The 17,356-nt window shown below is 47.3% G+C and overlaps 1 protein-coding gene and 1 long non-coding RNA gene across 3 annotated transcripts; one reads left to right on the top strand and one right to left on the bottom strand.

The window, feature by feature from the left end:
* Positions 1-237: 237 nt before the first annotated feature.
* Positions 238-5,824, bottom strand: LOC143655739 (uncharacterized). The gene is made up of 4 exons (XR_013162240.1): positions 5,715-5,824; positions 2,648-2,752; positions 1,074-1,178; positions 238-845 (listed from the first exon to the last, which is right to left on the bottom strand). It is a non-coding gene; the product is annotated as an uncharacterized LOC143655739 (long non-coding RNA).
* Positions 4,484-16,458, top strand: DHRS4 (dehydrogenase/reductase 4). Of its 2 annotated transcripts, XM_077127145.1 has the most exons (9): positions 4,484-4,702; positions 5,788-5,965; positions 10,657-10,758; positions 13,282-13,352; positions 13,451-13,502; positions 13,787-13,921; positions 14,424-14,479; positions 15,923-16,066; positions 16,340-16,458. In XM_077127145.1, exons 1-8 carry the CDS (start codon positions 4,572-4,574, stop codon positions 16,035-16,037), a joined length of 840 nt encoding a protein of 279 aa, XP_076983260.1. In that variant the 5' UTR covers positions 4,484-4,571; the 3' UTR covers positions 16,038-16,066; positions 16,340-16,458. The 2 variants fall into 2 exon arrangements, with proteins under 2 accessions (XP_076983260.1, XP_076983259.1); XM_077127144.1 differs by having other exon boundaries at positions 15,923-16,458.
* Positions 16,459-17,356: the final 898 nt, after the last annotated feature.

The raw sequence follows: 17,356 nt of genomic DNA, 5'->3' as shown, positions 1-17,356 counted from the left end.
AAGTGTGATCAATTCCACCCATCCTCTTCACTCCTGAGGGTTTGCTCAAGGTAGAAAGATAATAAATTCTTTAACTTCTCCCCTCTTATTTTGCAGAGAATAAAGAGCACAGTTCTACTCGAAAATTTGATCTTGTTCCCAAAACAGAGAGGGCAGTCCAGAGTACACTGCTTTGTAATTTGGCAAGACTTGTAATGGGCCTTATTTATTTCAGACCAAAAGCCTATAACACCGTTCTCAAAGCAGGAGGAGGGATCTGAAATTGCTTTGCATATGAAGGTCAAATGGAATCTCCGTTGTAAGCAGGCTGTCCGCCTCTAGGTTAATGGTTCTCTTCCTAATATGGATTTAGCCTGCATTGTTTCTAAGAATTACTGTAGGTTCTTAGAAGGTAGGTGTGGGGGGTGTGTGTATGTGTGTTCACTTGGTCCAGAAATTCCTCACAAGAATATGGAACACCTCAGGAGGAGTGAAGGGGCATTTTTCCATCTTGCAGTGGCAGCGAGATTACAGAGGAAAATAAAAGTAATGCTCCAAAACCCAACTTGGATATTGTGCCAGGCTTGAGGTGGCAATTTTCTATGAAAGCCCCCCATCATGTTGCTCTAGGCTGGATAACTCAAACTGGCAGAAACTATCTTACAGGGGATTCTTGCTTACGAGTGCCTGGATGCTCCAACACAGGGAAAATTCAGGCGGTCTTCTGGAAGAACACCTCCAGTGTAAGGAGTGGCATCTTGCATTGTAAAGATTTTGAAGAAAGGAGACTGTGTTAGTTGGGTCCTTTATGAAGCAAAAGCCTAGTTGAAGTCAGGAGTCCAAAGGGTTTATTGGGGGAGCAATGCCTGTTGAAAGGAAAAGGGAGGAAGCAAGATTGAGGAGAAGCTGTTGGTCCAAGATGCAGATCTGACAACCCAGCCCAACAGGAAGCCCTAAAGCAAAGATTGCCCTTTAGAGGAGTCCCAGGTTAGGCAGAAAAAGTGAGGTCCTCATATCCCCACCCTACCCAGTCACTGGCTGGGGCTGCCCCAAGAAGAGTATAGTATGTTCACGGTTCAAAAGCTGAAGCAGACCTGAAGGAGTTAACAGCTGGAGGCTGACAGCTAATCACGCTCTCAGCAGCTGGGCGACAGTGCTTTCCTGAAGGAGAATCTGAGCTGTGATCTGCTTCTCCAAGTCTGCTGTGGGGAGGGAGGGAGGGAAGGGGGGAAAAAGAGAAACCACAATTTAGAAAAATAGGGTTAAGAATGTGTTTATCAGAAAGTACCCAATGGGAAATCGTATTAGGCATCCTATTTGGGAGATTTGTCCCCCATCTCATAATTCGTTCTACCCACAAATCTTCAGTAAATGTCTTGTTGCCAATGGTACTGTGAGAAATAAAGGATAAAGCAGTTGGGGAACTGTAGCCTTCCCCTTTCATCCCTGCCTCAAAGCCTGCATCTCAGCATCTTATACAGAAACTATGCAAAAGCCATAATCCTAGAGTTTCCAGAAGTGAGCACAACAGAGAGCTCTGTGGCTCAAAATGAAGCCAATTTCTACTTTAAAACAGACTGAAGAACAGCCCAAGACAACCTCTCCCACCCCAAATCCACCCCTCAATACAGCAAAAGAAGGCAATCCTAGCCATGAGGGAAAAGAGAGAGGGAAACTTGTTTGATAAGAACCTTTCGCTTGTTGCCATATAGAGCTCCTGAAAAAATCCGTACAAAGACTAGATGGATGATTTCTAAACAATGTTCACAGACAACTGCCTAAATAGAGGGCAATCAGGAAAAAAAAATTGAAAAACTTACCAGAAATTGAATAAACTACATAATAGAGTTATGAAATTCTAGACCGAGCAATATCTCATGAAATTAATAACCCACCCAAATGGGTAGAGACTCCCACATTTTTAACTTCTCTCCACCCTTTTCAGTTCACACAGCCCCTTCCACAAGAAATGGTCCTGAAACTATAGAGCTGTGTTCCAGCAGCCTTGATTCTTGAAGACAACTGTGTAACGATATAGCTTTTACACTATGACTGTGTGATTGTGAAAACCCTTTGTCTAATGCTCCCTTTCATCCAGGGTATGGACAGATGAATAAAAAAAAAATGGATAAAAGATAAATTAATAATGGAGGGGAGGGGTAAAATAAATTGGGTAGGTTGAAATACTAGTGTTCAATTAGAGGGAGCGGTAAGGGGCATGAGATATGTGAGTTTTTTCCTTTTTTCCTTTTATTTCCTTTCCTGGAGTGATGCAAATGTTCTAAAAAATGCTCATGGTTATGAATGCACAACTGTGAGCCTGCTTATTGTACACCATATATGGTATGTATGAGTGTGAAGATTTGTCAATAAAAATAAAAATTTAAAAAAAAAGAAATGAAAAGGAATGGTCCTTGGGGGCCAAATATCTACCCTGCCCAAACAACAAAGAGCTACTTAAATTCGCCAAGCTCCTAGGAAGAACCCATTTTTCCCAGAAAGCTTTGCCCTTTGGGGTGTGGCCTCCCTCACCCCCTCCCCAACCTCATCCTCAGGGTCTAGCTGTCCATCTCTGTGGGACAGGCAAAGGGAGACTGAGCAGGCCGAGCGGGCGTGTCCCTCATCCTCCAGCGTGCCCTCCCCCAGCCCCACAGGCAGTGTGCATTACCTCCCAGCAGGGAAGGAGGAAGAGGGGCATGATGCTCTCCAGGCTCTGTTGTCAATAATTCATGACGCTCAGACTGAGGGGCACCAGTCGGAGAGTCACTTTTCCCTGGATATTGGGAAAATTAGAGTTAAGCTGTTATCTCATCAGGATTTGCTGAGTACCAAGGATGAATTAGGGCTGCAGGTGTAACTTTCTCAATAGAGGAATACACTATATGCATACCTGTTATATAGCATGCTATCCACAAACCCCTTTAAAGTGCTGGCATTCCTTTTTTAGTGCTCAGCCAACATACATATATAATAAATGATTCCTTAACAAGAATGAATTCTATTAAATAATGACCCCTGAACTGGATTTCACAGACCAGAATTCTCTCCCCTCAAATTGCAGGAACTGGCAAAGGGTTGACAAACTTGCAATTTCACGAACTAAGAACACTTTGTAAACTCACCCAGCTATTTTCCTCATCTTTTCTTAAAGACTAACTCCTAAAGAAAAAGTAGCAAGAGCATATCTCAGAATAAAGGAGTAGCTTTGTAAGTTTAGCTTTATAAAACTACTATATTGTCCTTACTTTTCTCATTTTGCCTTCACCTACTGAGAACCTTGCCATGGACGAGCCCTGCTTCTCAGTCTGGCATTTTGGAGGCCACTGGGTGAAACCAGTTCTGACATTGGCACTTTGGGTTTGTTAAGACCTTCTTATAATGCACCATAAACCATCCGATTTATTAATACTCCCAGAACACCCGGGAAGGAAAACATTTCTTCCCACTTGGCCGAAGTGGAGTCTGCAATCTTGGACACAGAATTCATGGGTGGCTAAGAGGTTAATCCTCGCCTATTGGAGCATCTTCAGTTCACAGAGAAGATGGCCTAGGGCAGCACTCAGAGTTACTAAACGGTGGCAATAATTAACATGGGCTCAGTCCTTTACGGTTTATAAGGTGCTTTTACATTCAACAAATAGTTATTGAACTAGGATGGGGGCTACAACCTAGGTTTTGTAGTGACTGCGGAGAATTTGAGTAGGTCTCTGTATTTCCACCACAAGCTGGGGACCCTCTCGCCTCCTTGCCAGCCCTGTAGAGACGGGGGCGGGGGGACTCCTTGGGGTGGAGGGTACATGAGGGCCTTTCCAGCCCACGCAGCTCCCGGAGGCGGGCGCTAGGGAACCAGTCAAGCTCTTTCTCCCGGCACGCGTTACCACGGCGACACCCTGGGCCCTCCAGGACCCAGGGGAACAGAGATCTCGAGCCCGAGGCAGAGCTGTGCCCGGCCCAGCCCAGCTACTTCTCCTCACGCCTCCCTCTCGGACTCCTCCACCCTCACCCGGGGCCCTCACGTTGTGGGCTCGGTGCGGACTACAGGCGTCACCTCCACGGGCAATCTCAGAACATGTGCCCACTTGCTGTGGGCTGTCACATAGGCAGGCGCAGACTTTCTTGGAGAAGGAAATCCACGTTAAGGTTCCGGGAAGCAAAAGCAGCCAACGCAAATCCCTCTTTCTTCCTCCCCTCCCACCCCCCCACCCCCAAAAAAAGGCCACTCAGACGTGGAAGGAAGTTAGGGCTGGAAGGCTGGAAAGTGCAAGCTCCGGCAGCGCGACGGGCCCTAAAGGAATCGGGGCGCGGCGGGTGTGCGGGGAGCACATTCCCACTCAGGGCCGGGGAGGCCGAGTCGGGCGGAGGGAAGAGACCGCGGGGCACCGGGGCGTATGCCCGCCAGGGGGCGCCCGCGGCCACAGCCGGCTCCCGGCGCCCAGGGCCGAAAGCAGCCGGGCTGACCTCGGAGCGGGGAGGCGACACGCTCCCCGCCCCGCCCCTCGCCCAGTCCCCCCGCCCCGCCCCTCGCCTTGCCGCGCCTCAACCCGCCGTCCCCGTCCCCAGGCCGTGCGAACTTTGAGCGACCTGCAGGCGCCATGCGGAAGGCACGGCGATTGCTGGGTCACAGTTTCCGGGCGTGGAGTTCGGTGCGGATGGTCAGCTCCGGGATGGCCCGCCGGGACCTGCTCGCGAGTAAGGTGGCCCTAGTCACGGCCTCCACCGACGGGTGAGTGCCCGGGTTTGAAGTCTCTGAGGCCTCTTGTCTGGACACGCTGGCGAAAGGCCGGCCCCCCGCCGAAAGGAACCATCTAGTCCTTTCTGGGTTAAGTACTCCGGGCCGAATCCCCTGGCCCCAGGCCCTTCCGTTGCTGGCAGTGTCACTGCCGCCTTTGTCAAAACTGGCACCTCGGTGCTGACCCCATCAGGCCAGTCTCCCAGTGCTCTTGGCTACCCCAGCCAACCGACCTCACCTACCGTCTGGGGAGACCAGAAACCAGAAATGCGAGTCCAGATTTCAAAATTCCAACTCCACTGCCTCTGTCAACCATGAAAATGCTCTGGAGGCGCCTCTGAGAGTTCTTGGACACTCCTACAAGGCTCTCAGAAACCCTCTCCTTACCTGTTTGGGGCTCAAGATCGATGTGTCCCGATTTCTGTTTAGGTTATATGTTTTGGCCTCGCCTGACCCACCACACTGGTCTATCCTGTGTTTCCTCCCCATAGGGCTTTGCTAGATGCTAGCACTTCACAAATTTAAAATACAAATGTATGCGAAAATGCTAAAGGCTGGCTATTGCAAAATGTGTAACCACTACTCCCAGGGGAACGTTTACATTTTTAACCAGAGACCCACCTTTTCAAATGCACCTCAGAACATAACTAAGGGTAGAATTTTTAGAATGATGTGGAATAATAAGGCAGATATTTGAGGGCAGGGCTTCTTTTGTGTGAGACCCTCAAATCATGGAAGTGGCTTCTGCGACTCTTTCCCCCCCTCAGTCCTTACAAAGGGTGTGGGGTCTGTCACCGAGGTGGCACCTGGAGAAGGTGATCCCAGGAACGTAGGCAGGTGGGCTAGGACCAACCGAAGGGCTGTGACCATAGTAAAAATAAGTAACTAAGTACCAAACCTTTTAAGCACATCCATCTGCCTGGTAATAGTTGTACCATTAAGCCTGTTTTACACATAAGTACAAAGACCCTTGGAAGTCCCATAGAGTGAGAACTAAAATTCAAACCCAGGCAGTCTGACTCCAGAGCCCTCAGCCTCTTCGCTGGACCAGCTTCACGGTTGTCTCTCTCTGCCCCCAGGATTGGCTTGGCCATTGCCCGGCGCCTGGCCCAGGACGGGGCCCATGTGATTGTCAGCAGCCGGAAGCAGCAGAACGTAGACCGGACAGTGGCAGCCCTGCAGGGGGAAGGACTGAGCGTGACAGGCACTGTGTGCCATGTGGGGAAGGCCGAGGACCGGGAGCGACTGGTGGCCACGGTGAGCAACAGGAATAGGGGCACAGAGCCAGGAGGTGGCAGAGAGGAGCCAGTCTGAGCCTTCTCCCCTGCTTTCCTGTGCAACATCTGTGTGAGCCAGCCAGCACTGTCAACTAAAAAATACAGAGCATTCTGCCCTGGCACACACGCCAGTCCACGAGCACATTTTTATTTTGTGCCTTTCCATCATGTCCTAAAGTCTGAGAATCATCCCATCCCGGTCAGAGATCAAAACCATTCTAATCCTTCAAGCCCCACTTGGGACACACACAGACACACACAAAGCAGCTGGTCCTGGTTCTCCAAGTTTCCCATCTAATTGAGCAGATGAAAAGGGTAAATAAAATCACAAAATAGATGTTCCCAACCATGAACTAACATACAAACCCTGATCTCCAATGTACAGAGCAGAGTCCCCTGGGAACCTTCAGGAGGGAGCCCACCATGTTTCAGGCACCTACTGTGCACCACAAACTATGTTCCTAGCCCTTGTACAAGTTTTCTCTAAATCCAATATAACCCAACAAGGCAAGTACTAGTCTCCCAGTATACAGAGACTGGGCCAGATAAATCTCACAGCCAATAAGGAAAGAGCTGTGATTCAACCCAAGCCTGCCAGGCTCAGCTGCCTGCAGGCTACGAGACATTTCCCCATTCGTACAGGTCCAGACCTTAGGTGCCCACTTGGATCCTGGGCTCTAAGAAGGTGTCTAAGGCAGTGTCAGAGTTGGTACTTTACATTAGCCCTCAAGCTGTACAAGAAAATTTGAACATCCGATAAGAGAGTTCTCTTCCCTCCAGGCTCAGGGTACACACTGTATTACCCAAAATAGAAGGGAGATTCTACCAAAGCATGGAAATACAGGATTGTGCTAACAGATTGGAAGGTTGACAGGAATAATTTGAGTAATCTTAGAAGAGGACACCCTTAAACAGCAATTTAAGAGGGAAGGACGATGAGACTGTGGTATGATAGTTGCTATATGGTTATTCCATTTTTAAGGAACCATTTGGCAGATACTCAAATGTGCACTGGAGAGAGCCAGGTGTGAGTACAAGGAAGCCACCCTGCCTGGCAGAGACTGCTGGATGGAGTCCGAGATTGGGGCCTTGATCCTGAGGGTGAAGGATCCTCATTGGGTGAAGGCCATTTGGGAGCCTGAACCAGTGATTAGCCATTTAAAATGTATGGGGCAACTTAATGTCAAAGTTCTATTTGGCTATTTGACCTCTGGCTAGGTCCCACCCAATCCACTTTATACACCTTCCTATAGCCCTGGCCCAGAAGTGAGACCCTGAGGAATGGGCGGGGTTAAATGAATGGAGTAGGGATGGAATCCCAAATGACCCTGCAAGATGACCAGAGAGCGAAAGAGGGAATGAAGGAGAGAGGGAAGCATTGTCAGTCCATGGCAGCAAACACAGGCTCATGGGAACAGGGCTGGGTCAGAAGGTGGGGGGAGGATGCCTTCATAGCCTCCCAATGGAGTCAGACATTCTTGTAGGAAATAAGGAGCCACGTGAGGTTCTGAGCAAGATAAAGATGGTTATTAAGGCACAGGTAGGAAGGTTACCCGGCACTGGTAGGAAGATATATTGAAGTAGAGAAGACTCTGAGCCAAAGACCTAAGCTAGGAAGCTGTTGCTATTATTCAAGTCTAGAGCAGAGGCAGTGGGACCAGGATGAATTCGCCTGTGAGATGTTTAGTGGGAATCCACCGAGATTTTTCTAACCTGGTATCAAGAAATGGAAAGGAGGGATGAGTCAAAAATGATTCTCAGGTGGTCTGCATGACCAATGTCAGAGTGGAGAATGACCCGACACTTGCCATCGGTTTGAGATGTCTTCTTCCTCTTGTGGCTGTTACTCCTACCATGAGGAAGGTTAGCACCCAGTGGCCTCCGAATGTGCACTGCAAAACTTTCAAAGGCCTGGTAAGTGGAAGCCAGGGCAGCCCACCTCTCCACCTGATTATACTTTTCCTAAAAATATATATAGCTCTCAAAACACAGAGGAAAGAACTCCTCATGACTACAGTATAGTGATCACACAATTTAGAGCAAGATTCAAAGACACCTGGTTGGTAATAGGTACCTTTTCATTAATCTTCTCTGGTTCTGTCTGTATTCAGTCATAACCTGGCCCTCTTCCACTCTCCATACAGTTAGACCTGGAAAGGGGAGGGAGCGGGATGCCTGGCAGAAGTGAATAAGCTCACATCACTTTCTAATATGCTCTTCACCTTTCCTAGTCAAAAGTCAGTAGCTCTTGGGAGAAAGGATGAAATATTCAACTTCCCCATTTGGAGAATTGGCTGATATTTTCACAAGCGGTGGGGACAACCAAATCAATAGGTTGAGCCCTCGTTCTTGGGATTTGCCCCTATGAAAATTATTCCTGCAAAGGATAGGATAAGCCTACTTATAACTAACTATTCCTAAGAGTTGCCCCCAGACAACCACTTTTGTTTCTCAGATGTAGCCTCTCTCTTTAAGCCACCTCGGCAGGTGAACTCACTGCCTTCCCCCTACATGGGACATGACTCCCAGGGGTGTAAATCTACCTGGAAATGTAGGACAGAGCTCCCAGGATGAACCAGGACCTGGCATGCGATTTAGAAAGCTTTCTTGACCAAAAGGGAGAAGAGAAAAATAAAGTTTCAGTGGCTAAGAGATTTCAAACACAGTTGAGAGTTTATCCTGGAAGTTATTGTTATGCATTATATAAATATCCCTTTTTAGTTTATGGTGTATTTGGAGTGACTGGAGGGAAGTACCTGAAACTGTTGAACTGTATTCCAGCAGCCTTGATTCTTGAAGATGATTGTGTAAAGATATAACTTTTACAACATGACTGTGTGTGATTGTTGAAACTTTGTGTCTAATGCTACTTTTGTCTAGGGTCTGGACAGATGAGTAAAAAAAATATGGATAAAATAAATAAATAATAGGGAAGACAAAGGGTAAAATAAATTGGGGTAAATGGAAATACTAGTGGTCAATGAGAGGGATGGGTAGTGGGTGTGGTGTATATGAATTTTTTCTTTTTCCTTTTTATTTCTTTTTCTGGAATGACACAAATGTTCTAAAAATCATCATGGTGATGAATGCACAACTATGTGATGATATTGTGAGCTATTGATTGTATACCATGTATGGAATGTATGTATGTGCAGATTTGTCAATAAAAATATATTTTTTGAAGTCAATAGGTGAGGTTCATACAGGGCCACGGCAGGTGACTGGGGCTTTGTCCTAGGACCCCAAAGTTTAGAGGGTGCAAAAACAGTGTTAATGCTGGTTTTTAAAAATTGCATGCTTTTAAATTTTGTTAAATTTACATATTGATAGCACAGGCATTCCTTTGGCTGTGTAGAAACAACTGGATTTAACATCTAGTTAGCCAGAAGAATTAGTTAAAATGGGAAGCCAGCGGAGGGGGCACATTGTAACCACACCCTTCTGTGCGCCAAATCAGATCGTGAAGTTCAAAGTTGATCTGTGGTCCATTTAGTGCTACTTGCCCCCAGCATCATAATTGCCAGTTCTGGACAAAAACAGTCTGGTTTCAGGGACAGCTTAGTATTGAAAAATCCTTGTTGGAATATTCTGTTTGGCTATTCATTACTCCTCACGCGCTTTCACCACCAGATTACAATTTATTCAGGAAGTGAATATTACCTTCCTTTACCTTCCGGCTTAAATCTCACGTCTCCCTTATCTTTGCCATGCCTCCAGGCCACAAAAAAGTTAAAAGGAAAGAGAAAAACAGCAGCATAACCGAGTATAGTCCCCCTGGTGATTCTCCTGGGCAGCCAGCTCCAGAGTGACTCCCACTCCCCATCTGAGGACTCGTGAATTAGCTTTTCAAGGACAATCCTTCTCTGCCTATGGTCCAACACTGTGGTCTTCACTCTTCTCCCACATCATTTTGAAACTTTCTAAAACCAAAAATGGCACAGTTTTAAACAAAAGGGTACAGTGTGCTGTGTTAGAAAAAACTCAGCTCTAGGAAGTAGGAGACCCCGGCTCTTGCTTCAGTACCATCCCCCCCTTAACTAGCTTTGTGTCCTGACCAAAGACTGGATGAGCAGGACTTCTGTTCTTAGCTGGCCTGAATATGTGATCTTGAGAAATTAACTTCCCCGAACCTCAGTTCCATTGGCTGCACTCTGAGAACATGGGGCTAAGAGATCTGAAAGGCTCCTCCCAGTGATAACTTTCTGTGGGTCTATTTAAATCGGTGTCTCCATTCAGGTAAGTGTGAACAGGTTGAATTTAAGGTAATGGTAACTCATCCTAGGAGAACCAGACAGTAAGCATTCGGAAAAATGGGGCTGGGACAGTGTAAAGAGAAGAGGGGACTAGAGATAGATTTTGAGGTGGGAGTTGAAGCCATGAGAATGAAGACTTTCCATAGGGAAAGCAGACAGAAAAAGAACAAAGGGTCAGAGACAGCCATAGACGGCTGTTTTCTGGGGGATGGGGGTGGGGCAGGAAGAAGGCTGCAGAAGAAATAAAATAACTTTAAACATAAAGCTGCAGAGCTTAGGGTAGCTTTGCAGAGACAATTTTTCAAGAAAAAGAGGTGTCATTTTGACCATCGTACCTAAGCAGGACTTCTTAATCAACATTGATCAGTGCACCTTTACTTACCTGTGGCCCTGATCCAAACCTTACTCTTCCCTCCAGGCTTTGAAACTTCACGGGGGGATTGACATCCTCGTCTCCAATGCCGCCGTCAACCCCTTCTTTGGAAACCTAATGGATGTCACTGAGGCGGTGTGGGACAAGGTGAGGGGGATTAAAGCAGAGGGAGCAGGGTTCTGAAAGCATCCGACACAAACCCAGTCTGCTTTTAGAATGTCATTTGTCAAGAGCAGTGTTAATGTGACGACTCATCCCTATTTACCACACACCTGGGGTGCACCTGGTAAAGGGGGTAGAGGAATGCAGGAGTGGGGGGAGGAAGGATGGCTTCCTTTGTCCCTGCCCTTCTCTCATTTCTGCTCCTTCCCAATTTTAATTTCTTCCCCTTGCTCCTTGCTAGCCGCCTTCTGCTTCCCTTCCCCAGCTCCCCTCCCCCTTGCTGGTTTACTTCCAGCAGCTTCACGGCAATTAATATGCCAATAACTAATACACACGTAAATCAACACACCCACCCATCCCCTTTACTGCTGCCTAAAAAGAATGGCTTTTCATTGGTTGGGAAACGTTCATAGCTTATAGTTAAGTGAAATACCAAGTTTGATGAAATAACCAAATTTGCCACTACATATAGCCTTTGAAAAAGACCTGGACTTTTTTCTTCTTAACTGCAATGTTGAGGAAATCTGAGATTCAGATATCTAAATTTAAGTGCTGAAGTTTTGGTGTTTATGTGAATGTGTAATCTACATTATATTTATAATATATTTCACACTTCTACATTCTTTAATTATAAAGCCATAATTAAAATATTTGTCTATGTTACTAAGGTTAATAGTCCCACATGATTTGGAAATGCTGAATTTTTCATGACCTCCCAGGGTTTTGCTTTTTACTCTGATGTCAGTAAATTCCCAACACTGAAGTTTAAGGACACACAAATATTACAGTTTGTTTATCAGTGTTTCACAGGCATAAAGAGCAAAGCGCCAAAATGTTCTTCAGTGAGCCAGTTCCTAATTCTGATATTCCTTAAAGTAGAGAATCTTTCATGATTCTCTGTTCATCTTTCATGAACAGTCTGAACAGAAAACGCATGAAAATTGGTTTTTTTAAACCAAGTAATTTTTCTTTTTAGTTTGCTATCCTTTAAAATATCACATCCTGTCAAATTTAAATGCAGATTTAAATGGTTCTTGATTAAATGCTGGATTTTTTTTTAAAGGACATTTGGGAGACAACTGGGAAAATTTTATTATGGATAGCATATTAGATTAAATTATATTATCAGTGTTAAATTTCGTGCGTGTATAAGAGAACATCTTTATTCTTAGGAAATATATGCTAAAATATTTAGGGATAAAGCTTTACAATATCTGCACGTTGCCTTCAGTGGTTCAGGAAAAATCTGTATAGGTGGATAGACAGGGCAATTGGAGCAAAATGTGAACAACTAGTGAATCTAGGTGAACGATGCTTGGGTATTCATTGTACTATGATTCCAACTTTCTTGTAAGGTTGGTATATTTCAATATAAGAGGTCAGCAAGGGGCAGTGGAGGGCAGTGGGAAGAAAGGTAGAATAGCCCAGCTGTCTTAGTTTCCTAGCTGCTAAAACAAGTACCATACAATTTGCTGGCTTAAACAACAGAAATTTATTGACTCATGGTTTTGAGGCTTGAAGAAATCGAAAACTGAGGCATCAGCAAGGCAGTTCTTTATCCCCGAAGACTATGGCATTCTGGGGCTGGCTGCCAGCGAGCCTTTGTCCTTGGCCTTGCTGTCACATGACAATGCACATGGCAGTGTCTTCTCCTTTCTCTTCCTGGTTCTGTTGACTTCCTGCTCTGGCTGCTCTCTATGGCTTCTCTTTCTGTGTCCAGTTTCCTTCGCTTATAAGGACTTCAGCCCTATTGGACTAAGGCCCACCCACATTGAGTTTGGTTGTTAACTAATAACATCTTCAAAGGTCCTTTATACAATGGGTTCACACCCACAGGACCAGGAGTTTAGACCTGAACATGCCCTTTGTGGAGGGGACATGATTCAGTCCCCAACACCAGCAGTGCCTAGAACAATATAAACAAGTGTTATACATTTGTTTTAAATCACAATGTGGGGGGGGGTTGATTATGTTCCTCTCCCCCCCAAAAAATGCCTTCTATTGATGCTGCTTTCCAATAAATGCCTGGCCAGACAATCCATCTTGGAGGACAAAGAGCATCTCACTCCTTAGTCTTAGAGACCAGAGAAGGGCTGGAACATCTTAGGTGCCTCAGGTCATCCCCCATTTTCCCTAAGAAGCACAACCTACCTGGTGAAGGTCCAGAAAGCAGATCCAATTCCAGTCGGATGAAACAGAAAACTCCGCCAATCCAAGGCAGTCCTGGAAGTTGAAAACCATTCCGGTCCAACTCATACTTAGCTAGCTAAGAAACAAGATGAAACCAGATCCATTCTTTCTTGCTGAACATAATGTGTCATTATCAGCCAAATGAGCTTGTAACAGACAACTTCTCCCTTGGTGCCGTCACTCATAAGACCAGGGTGGATTATATCCGGGTCTCTGCCAGCTCTAACAGACCCAGTGAACCGCACTATAATTCCTCATCATCCTGCCTCCTCTAACTCTCTTCCCTCATTCAGTTTCCCTTTCTTCTCTCGGTTTCAGATTCTGGACATTAATGTGAAGGCTCCCTTCCTGTTGATCAAGGCGGTGGTACCAGAGATGGAGAAACGAGGGTATCGAGAGTGAAAGGGAGCCTGGGTACGGTGGGCCCCCTGGGAGCTGAGGGCAGAGGTCTCCACTGGAAAGAGGGACAGCTCTTTTCTTTTTCCAGAGGTGGCTCAGTGGTGATTGTGTCCTCCATAGCAGCCTACAGCCCGTTACCTGTAAGAACCTCTCTCCACTGCTTCCACTCCTCCCTCCATCCCAAACATTTCCACCGCTCCATTTGCCATAAGAAGCTCATGTTCCCTCTTGGAATCATACCACCAAGCTCCTTCCCACAAAATAGATGCCTTGCCACCACATACCCTAACCCAGAGGAAGTTTACCCACAAGACAGTTTCTTGACTTTGACCCTCCCTTATAGGAGATGCCCTGTTGAACACTACCCTTGATGTTGAATGATAAGAACCAAGAATGAACTGGAAACATTCTCTCTACTCCCTAGGGTCTGGGCCCTTACAATGTCAGTAAAACAGCTTTATTGGGCCTCAGCAAGAACCTGGCAACAGAACTGGCCCCAAAGAACATTAGAGTAAACTGCCTGGCACCTGGACTCATCAAGACCAACTTCAGCCAAGTGGTGAGAAAGGGGAGGCTGCCATCGTGTTGAGATCTCCCTGAAGGGCAGCCATCTTCCTGGATGGGGAGGCCCAGTCCCTGGGTCTAGAGCTCCCAACTACTTCCATCCCACTTCCCTGGGAGTTTCCATGTTTTCTCTCCATACCAGTCACTCTTCCCAGACCAGACCCACACACATTCACATGCACGCTTTTCTTGAGGTATGGGGTGGAGACTGAAGAATTCAGACTCTACTCGGGCTGTTTTTCATCTCCTTAAGTAATGAGAACTGGGGAGACCTCATTATTCATGGACCCAGGTGAATGCCTCACTAGAACCTGATAAGAATGAAATACAAGAGGTCAGTGGGGAGAGTGTGGGAGCTAGGAAGGGATAAGAAGTAAAAGGAGTGTCTCTCCATTCTCCCTGTCCATGGATGTGGGGACAGGCAGTCTCTTCCCCCCCTCTGTTTCTCCTTCTTTCACATAAAGAGATGTCCCCTATCTTCCCCCTTCCTCCTACAGTTGTGGATGGATGAGGCAAGAGAAGAAAGCCTGAAAGAAGCCATGCGGATAAGAAGGTATGGCTATCCCAGGAGGGTTGGGAAGGATGACGATGAAAAGGTTTGGTCCTTGACACATTCCACAGTTCCCTTTCCCTTAGTCCAATAGACAGCTCAGGCATGCTCTCCTCTGCTTCAAATACACTGCCTATACAAGCTCATAAACACTGTATCATTACAATGGATTGTGCAGGGAGTCTGCTTCCATTACAAAGACCTAACACAGAGGTGTCCAGGTTTCAGCAGAGCAGAGATGTTGAAGAGGCCCTGATTCCATTTCTCTCTGCCTGAGTGTTTGCCTCTACCTCTGGCCATGCCTGGCCGCCAGGGACACACAGCTTACACCAAAAGCAAAAGCAAATTCACAGTTTTTTACTTCCCCTTGAATAAAAAGAGTCATGTTTCCAAAACTCAGTTTGATGATCCTACAATCTAAATAAAAGAAATGAAAAGCTTTACTAATCCTAAAACTCATCTTGCCTAAGAAAACTACCCTGTTCCCAATGGGCTGACAAACTGTTCAGGCACCTTCACCCATCTCCTTTGCCTCAGGTTCCCTATCTGGGCTTCTGAGCACTCTCTTGTCTTTAGCTTTTCCCCTCAAGGACAAATACAAACAATGTCTAACTTTTTCCTGGTCCAATTATCTTAGACTTTCTAAGGTCCCCCCACAGCCATTCTGATGTCAGGTGTGAGCCACAGGCCTAATTCACAACTCATATAAGTCAGGGTATTGACATCCTGAGCCCCAAAGAATGATCTAACCCCATGCAGTTTAGTGCTGGCTGTACAGAATCAACTGGGGAGCTTTGTAAAATGCAAAGCTTCTATTTTAATTGGCCCAAGGTGAGAGCTGGGCATCTGTGGATGAACCATTAACACAGGCCACCTAGCTACTCCTCTACCCACCTGTAGAGCCTTCTGTGGCAGTTAGGTTAAAGCAGTCCCTAAACTATGCAATCACTGATTCCAGTGAGAATTACCACATTCTCACGAAGTGAACCTCACTTTAAGGAACAAAAATTGACTCCTAAAAAAAATTGTCCCTAAACAATCTGTACAAATGGAATCATATTTTAAATATACCATTTACTGTTGAACAGATTCCCTGACACTTGAGTAGTATGTACATGTGTGAAGCAAATCCTTTTGAAGTATGAGATAACTTTTCCCCTATATTATCTATATAACTTTGGGTTTTTGTGTACTGGGTCCTAAAAACAGAGTTTCTTTATATTATTTGAATATAATATAATGTAATGGTTTTGGCAGGGTACAGTAGTTATGCTTACACTAACTGATACCAGTATCCTTGTGACAACCCTATTTGATGGATGGGAAGCCTGTACCCTGAGCCTGAAAAATCATCTAGTGTTTCTTGAAGTGTATTTCATTCTCTGTGGGCCAGGGTCAGGGGCCTGGCCTGTCTGATTTTACTCCTTTGTTCCTCCTGCTCTCCAGGATGGGCAAGCCGGAGGAGTGTGCAGGCATTGTATCTTTCCTGTGCTCTGAAGATGCCAGCTACATCACTGGAGAGACAGTGGTGGTGGGTGGTGGGACCCCGTCCCGGCTCTGAGGACCTGGAGAGAACCCACCAGGGCAGAGGTTGGTTGGGCTCCAGTTCCTGGGTCCAGTTCCAGCTTGCATGAACTGACCTTTCTCATCTCTTCCTATCTTACTGCTCACCTTAGATACCACTTCCCCAAATCATTTGGCCTGGGAAGTGAGCCAACCTTCCCTGTGATGGAGGCGTGTTCTCATCAGGATCCCTGATGTTGCTTGTAGCCCTGTATAAAGGTTTTCCCTGAGAACACAGGGCATGCCTGCTAAGAAGGCTGAGTCTGCCTTGGCAAAGACCAACTATTTGTTTTTTCCTAGGCATCTAGGGAATTTGAGAGGAGATGGGAGAGAGGAAACCTGGAGTGGAAGGAGCAGGACTGGAAATTAACAACTTGCAGATAGGGTACAAATAAAATGCAGATGATCATTGCTTTGAATCAGCGTCTTCATTTTTCAGCGTGGGGTGCTTAGGGATCCTAACTGGGCACAGGGTAGAAGTCTGGGCGGGCTGGATCTCTGGATCCCCTAACCCACTCTTCACCCTACCTCCAGGACCTGAGCGTGACAGGCTCAAGGGCGGAGGTGTCTGCAGAGCTGGCAGCTGGAAGGAGGTGGCACAGGAACTCCCAGGTGCTATTCTCAACCTCACACCCCCAGGGATGGTGCCAGGGACGCCACAGGGATCCCCGAGGCTGGGCGAGTAGGAAAGGAGGAACTCTCCCCAGATCCAGCCAGGTCCTCCGGTAGTCAGCGAGGACTAGCCTGACTGGTCCTGGGCCCGTGGAGAAAAGGGAGGGGCACTCAGACCCACAAACAAAAGAAAAGAGTTTCGCACCCGGTACCCAAGGAGTGGATGGCACGGACATGGAGGACGCTGACCCCCTCCCGGAGACTGCCCGGGTGCCCGGCTACGCGCAGTGCTTGTCGCACGCGGGAGCCGGCGGGAGGGGTCTGCGCGAGCACGCGCGGGGTCTCACGCGGCTCGGCGGCGCGGCGCGCATGCTCAGTCCGACATCTCTCCGGGCGGGGCGGGAGACCCGGCCCTCCGCGGCGGGGGGAGGAGCGCTCGCGTAGCCACCCCTGACAGGAGCGGGCTCGGCCGCTGCTGCAGCGCTCAGCGCCCGGGCCCTGCCGAAGCCGGGTCTAGCATGTGCCGCGGCTCCCGGGCGGCGGCGGAGGCGGCGGCGGCGGCGGCGGCTTCTCTGCAGCAACAGCAGCAGCAGCAGCGGCCGCCATGGCCAAGCCCAGCGCGGAGCTCACCCGCGAGCTGCAAGGTACGAGGCTGCCATGGTCTCCCGGACGCCCCGTCCAGGAGCACTCCAGAGCCAGTGCATT

The sequence above is a fragment of the Tamandua tetradactyla genome, chromosome 14 (genome assembly GCF_023851605.1).
Source record: "Tamandua tetradactyla isolate mTamTet1 chromosome 14, mTamTet1.pri, whole genome shotgun sequence".
NCBI lineage: Eukaryota > Metazoa > Chordata > Mammalia > Pilosa > Myrmecophagidae > Tamandua > Tamandua tetradactyla.
The sequence above is the reverse complement of the archived record's forward strand: the minus strand, read 5'-3'. Positions and strand labels throughout refer to the sequence as shown.

What these genes read in the sequence shown, in the direction of transcription:
- DHRS4 (XM_077127145.1), top strand. Translation starts at nt 4,572, where the DNA reads ATGCGGAAGGCACGGCGATTGCTGGGTCACAGTTTCCGGGCGTGGAGT. An exon ending in CCAGAGATGGAGAAACGAGG is followed by an intron (nt 13,353 to 13,450) that starts GTATCGAGAGTG and finishes TTCTTTTTCCAG; the next exon opens with AGGTGGCTCAGTGGTGATTG. An exon ending in AGACCAACTTCAGCCAAGTG is followed by an intron (nt 13,922 to 14,423) that starts GTGAGAAAGGGG and finishes TTCCTCCTACAG; the next exon opens with TTGTGGATGGATGAGGCAAG.